A 6118-nucleotide genomic window follows, 5' to 3' on the forward strand; every position below is an offset into this window, starting at 1 on the left:
TATGTTCAGAAACTAATTAGATTTTAGTGTTTACAACTTTCATTCAGAAAGTGTGCCAGAAATTCTGTGGAGCTCTTGCTATGGAGGGCTACAACTCTGGATGAACCCAATTCTTACAAATGATCTGATGCCTCATTCAGTTCAATATTTTGTTCTCATGGCAAAGGGTAAAAGCTTGATCAGTGGTGAACAACAAATGAAAGAAAAAACCTTGAGATCTTGATTAAATATAATTACCTCACCATGAACTTCTGGATATCTGCCCCTGGCCCATACCTGTCTCAAATGCTCCATCTCCCGGTATGGAAGTTGATGAAACTTTATATTGTGCTTCCACATATTTGTCTTTATTCTTCTAGCCTTTTTGGCATCAGCCCATAACATCTGCAATCCTGCCTCATTAAAGTAGAGGACAGAGTGTGATGTTATCCCAGTTTAAATCTTAACCACAGCTTCCTAGTCCATGTTCAATCACATGCAAACACTCTCACCCCTCCCCAACAATACTCAAAGCTTTAAACTAGATAACTTGAAACTCTTGAGGTCAACCTGAATCTCTTTTCTCAACCTTTTCTCCCCTAGCGCACTGCCTCTCTTCTAGCTAAGTTTGGCTTCTATAATCTGCTATGGGATGGGCTCCCTCTTCTGTTTCATTGGTCACTCCTTTTGAAAAATCAAGCTCCCTAACTTCAAAAGGTCTTGCTAAATTAACCCTACGTATTCCCCAGCCACCTTTCTGGAACTTTTTTTTTTCTCTTTTTTTTGAGATGGCATCTCACTCTGTTGCCCAGGCTGGAGTGCAGTGGTGCGATTTCGGCTCACTGCAACCTCCACCTCCCAGGTTTATGCAATTCTCTTGCCTCAGCTTCCCAAGTAGTTGGGATTACAGGTGTGTGCCACCACGCCTGGCTAATTTTTGCATTTTTAGTAGAGATGGGGTTTCACCATGTGGACAGGCTGTTCTTGAACTCCTGACCTCAAGCAATCCACCTGCCTTGACCTCCCAAAGTGCAGGGATTACAGGTGTGAGTCACCGCGCCTGGCCTGGAACACCTTTTTTTTTTTTTTTTGAGACGGAGTCTTGCTCTGTCGCCCAGGCTGGAGTGCAGTGGCGCAATCTTGGCTCACTGCAACCTCCGCCTCCCAAGTTCAAGCAATTCTCCTGCCTCAGCCTCCCGAGTAGCAGGGACTACAGACGCCCACCACCATACCCAGCTAATTTTTGTATTTTTAGTAGAGACAGGGTTTCACCATGTTGGCCAGGATGGTCTCAAACTCCTGACCTCATGATCTGCCCGCCTTGGCCTCCCAAAGTGCTGGGATTACAGGCGTGAGCCACCGTGCCCGGCCTGGAACACTTTTAAAAGTAGTTTAGTTCAATATATTTTTATGATCACATTTTAAATCTTCATTCTATGAAAATTCTTGCATCAACTTTTTTTTTTCTTTGAGACGAAGTTTCGCTCTTGTTGCCCAGGCTGGAGTGCAATGGCACGATCTCGGTTCACGGCAACCTCTGCCTCCCAGGTTCAAGTGATTCTCCTGCCTCAGCCTCCCTAGTAGCTGGGATTACAGGCATGTGCCACCACGCCTGGCATCTTGCATCTATTTTTTAAAAGCTTTCATATTTATCAATGATTTACATGTCATTATATGATGTATCGATTGTCTTCAAAATAATACATAAGGCAAGTATATAAATGAAGACTGGCAGCCATGAGTTATGATAATGAAGTGAGGTGAATACATGGAAGTTCGTTACACTATTCTCTCTACCTTTGTGTATGTTTAAAAATTTCCATAATAGTTGGCCGGGCGCGGTGGCTCACGCCTGTAATCCCAGCACTTCAGGAGGCCAAGGCAGGTGGATCATGCAGTCAGGAGTTTGAGACCAGCCTGGCCAATATGATGAAACCCCATCTCTACTAAAAATACAAAAATTAGCCAAGTGTGGTGGCAGGTGCTTGTATTCCCAGCTACTTGGGAGGCTGAGGCAGGAGAATTGCTTGAACCTGGGAGGCAAGGCTGCAGTGAACCGAGATCGTGCCGTTGCACTCCAGCCTGGGTGACAGGGTGAGACTCTCAAAAAAAAAAATAATAATAATAATAATAAAAGGTTTAAAAACAAACACAAATGCTTTCATCCCTTTTTCTCATTTGATCCTATTTATCTACACGAGAACAGAAAAAGCAGCCAATTTTATCTCTACTTTACAGATTAAGGATAAGTAATTTTTCAAGTCCATGAAGCTAGTAGTAATTATGATAATGTTCAGATTTGGCAATGTAGTTTATTATAGTGTTATGATAAAAGCATAGAGCATACTATAGGTTTGGTGCAAAAGCAATTGTGGTTTTTGCCACTGAAAGACAAAAGCCTCAATTATTTTGCACCAACCTATAATATTGATACCTAACATTTAGATGAAAATAACCTAACATTTATTTGGCACTTACTAGGGATCAGGACCTGTTCTACATACTTTACATATATCAATTTTTAAAATCATCACAACCATGTGATAAATAGGTAGGTTCCATTACTCCCATTTTACGCATAAGAAAACCGAGGAGAGATTAATTAATTAGTCCAATCACACAGTGATGAACGGGGATTTGAATCACGCAATCTGGCTCCAGAGTAGACAGTTGACATGATACATATCACCTCCTAGTAACTAAGGATCTCTGATTTGAACCAAAACATTTAGAAACCAAGTATTACGAAGTGCTACTGCCACTACAACATACTACCTAATATAGATTCGTAACAAGGGTTGGACCTCATTTTCCTAGGTAAGTCAACTGATAAATCACAGGGCAGGTCTGTACAGCCACAGATCCCTGCCCTGTGCAGGACAAAAATTTTTTACTATAGCCAGGTGTGTGGTTAAGAAAGTACGACAACGTACCTATATTCTCCCTCCCTCATGTTGCTGTCATGAGTTGTTTCTCATAACATCTTTCTAGAAACATTTTCAAGAAGTGCTAATTTATAAGAATTAGCTTAAGGCGCAGTCATTTATGAAATATAAGATATCTCGGCTCACATCCCCATAGCAGAACCTGCAAATGATCTTATTTATGCTAACTCTTTGACCCTGCCCAAGAGCCGATTCAGGAATTTTATGTAGTTTCGTTTTTACCTTTTATGAAGATTGTGTACAGGACATAGAAGCGGGGGAAATGACGACCCAAGAAACGATGGTATTTCCCATTAATCGCTTTTGTCTTGGTTACCACGTAAGACATCAAGTTCTTCACATCTGCCTTTGGAGAAAGGTGAAGCTTTGAAGACCTACAAGGAAGATCAAAGAGACTATCTGGGAACCAGTCCTAGAAGCTCCCTCACGCCTTGAGTCCCTAATGTAAAGCAGGAGTCTCGGAGAATGTATCCCAAGCTTGACACTTCTGAAATCCAAGGAAGGTCTTGGGGTCAAGAAGAGATAGGCATTCAGACTGTGAAACACAAATCAGGCAAAGGCCAGGCAGGAAAGGAACTCAGGGCATGACTCTGGAGAGAATGCAATGCCTGTGGGACAATTTGAACTGCAGGCTAAGTCAGAGAGAGCTGGAATCAAGATAGTAGCGGTAAAACCTGAGCCGAAGTGAGGCTGAAAGATGAGCTCAGAACACGCGAGGAGAGCAGACAATATGGGGCACTGAGAGTAGAGAGGGTCAGGAAGCCAGGTCACTAGTGGGGGTTGGAGTTTGAATCCTGAGCAGAAGAATAGAAATTCCAGGGCCAAGGCGTGGAACTCTGAGAATTGAGAGACAGAATGCAAGCAAGGTTGAGACACTGAAAGAACCTGAACGTCAAAAATGCTTTTCTTGCTACAGGACCCTCACCGAGGGGCCCCCCAAGCCAGGCCAGAGCGACCAAGTTGCAGCCTCCGGGTGAAAAAATGTCCAGGGGTGACTACCGAGCCCCACACAGCCGACCGAGCCCAGCACACCCTGGAGAGCGCCATCTTCACAGCAAGAGAAGCGAGAAAGAAGAGGTTGTTTCTGGGTCAAAGGTAACTGTACGCCGCGTTCGTTCAAAGACGCATGCGTCTTTTCCGAGCGCTGATTGGTAGCCATAGCCTGCTTGGCTTCAGCACAAGCCAGGAAAGGGAAGTACTCAAAGACTAAGTGCGGAAGGAGGGTCAGGATTGGACACAGCAGTACTTCCCGGTTTAAAGGCACCGGAAACAGGGTGTCCCAGAGGGAGAAAGTTCTTATGCCACTGGTGTGGGTTTGCTATGCGGAGGATACGGAGGATACCCTCTCCTTGAAGGGCCCAGTGACCCTCCGCGATTCCCTAGGGCCTCAGGGCTTCCCAGCGCCGTCCTTGTCTTCTACCTAGACTCGGGGCGTCTGTGCCTTGACTGTTAGGTACCAGATTTCAGTTTGCCAGTGCCTAGGCCATGGCGCCCCCTGGTGGCTTGGAGGACCCGCGGCACGCTCTAATGGTGGCGGCGTGGATAGGCACAACTGTCCACTTTCCAGTCGCAGTCTGGTGGCGAAGGTTGGAGGCCTGGGAGCGGCCCCTGTGCGGACTAAGTACACTTTTTCCTTTATTTGTCGTTTCCAGAACTAAGTTTGTGGGAAAATGGTTTTCGTTAAGCACCTACCGAAGACCAAGCTCTGTCTCAACTTAAATGTTACTTTTCTCAGAGGATTTCTGTGATCACCCAATCTGACGTAGTGCCGGCAAAAAGGACACGTTTCACACTTATTCTCATGTTACTCTTTTTTGTTTCGTTTTGTGTTTTTGAGACGGAGTTTTGCTCTGTTGCCCAGGCTGGAGTGCAGTAGTGCGATCTCGGCTCACTGCAGCCTCCGCCTCCCGGGTTGAAGCGATTCTCCCACCTCAGCCTCCCATGTATCTGGGATTACAGGCGCGTGGCACCACGCATGGCTAATTTTTGTGTTTTTAGTAGAAACGGGGTCTTACTATGTTGGTCAGGCTGGGCTTGAACTCCTGGCCTCAAGTGATCCGCCAACCTTGGCTTCCCAAAGTACTGGGATTACAGGCATGAGCCACTGCACCCGGCCTTGTATTTTCTTTATAGCATCTATCACTTACAGTGTTTATATATTTGTGTCCTTATTTGACACCTCCCTGAACTAGAAAGGGTATCGTCTCTGCCTTGTTCCTTGCTGCACCTCCAACACTAGGTGCTATACTTAGCACATAGTAGGTGCTCAGTAAACATGTTTGACTAAATTAATACTTGAAACTAGGAAGGATTCCCAGAAGTGGTACGTAACTGCCTCCAAGACTTAACAGTCCTCCTGGATATATATGAATATTTATTTTTATGGAAGGTGGTAGAGTATCCCATGTGGGTTCCCTGGTTGTAGGTTCAATCTTGGCATTGACATTTGTTTTAGTGAATGTTACCTTGGATATGTCACTTTGGCTCTGAGTTTATTTCCCTTATAATAGTACCTATTTTGTAAGACTTCTGTGAGGATCCAAAGATAATGCAGCTGTGAAAGGTCCCACATATGTATACTGCTTTATGGGTCACAGAGCTTTATATTACCACAGGTTATTAATGACTGTACCACTTGTGCAGTCAGAGGAAAAGTTTTAAAAGATGGCCCTGAATCTTCACAAGTGTTGGGTAGATGGGGTGGACGGGATGGAAAGTTGACTATCTATTACAGCCATGGCTCACGCCTATAATCCCAGCACTTTGGGAGGCCGAAGCTGGTGGATCACCCGAGGTCAGGAGTTCAAGACCAGCCTGGGCAACATGGTGAAACCTCGTCTCTACTAAGAATACAAAAATTAGCCAGGTGTGGTGGTGGGCACCCGTAATCCGAGCTACTCGGGAGGCTGAGGCAGGAGAATCGCTTTAACCTGGGAGGCGGAGATTGAGGTGAGCCAAGATCATACCACTCCACTCCAGCCTGGGCGACAGAGTGAGACTGTCCCCACCCAAAAAAGTTAACTAATTAACTAGGACATAGTCTCCATATTCAGGTAGTGTTTTTTTTGTTTGTTTGTTTTGAAACAGAGTCTCACTCTGTCACCCAGGCTCGAGTAGAGTCTCAGTTTCAGCTCACTGCAACCTCCATCTCCCGGATTCAAGTGGTTCTTCTGCCTCAGCCTCCCAAGTAGCTG

At 45.2% G+C, this 6118-nt stretch overlaps 1 protein-coding gene across 4 annotated transcripts in view; it reads right to left on the minus strand.

The window, feature by feature from the left end:
- Positions 1-4029, minus strand: part of LETMD1 (LETM1 domain containing 1) — a 12524-nt gene extending 8495 nt beyond the window's left edge. For 2 of the 4 annotated variants that reach the window (XM_011930663.1, XM_011930661.1), the window contains exons 1-3: positions 3850-4029; positions 3147-3298; positions 277-392 (exon numbers count right to left, since the gene is read on the minus strand). In XM_011930663.1, the coding sequence (XP_011786053.1) occupies positions 277-392; positions 3147-3298; positions 3850-3971 (390 nt within the window). In that variant the 5' untranslated portion in view covers positions 3972-4029. Of the gene's footprint in view, positions 1-237; positions 393-3146; positions 3299-3849 lie in introns of all 4 variants that reach the window. The other 2 variants (XM_011930660.1, XM_011930662.1) reach the window with 2 other exon arrangements.
- Positions 4030-6118: the final 2089 nt, after the last annotated feature.

The sequence above is a fragment of the Colobus angolensis genome, unplaced genomic scaffold (assembly GCF_000951035.1).
Source record: "Colobus angolensis palliatus isolate OR3802 unplaced genomic scaffold, Cang.pa_1.0 Scaffold87, whole genome shotgun sequence".
Taxonomy (NCBI): Eukaryota; Metazoa; Chordata; class Mammalia; order Primates; family Cercopithecidae; genus Colobus; species Colobus angolensis.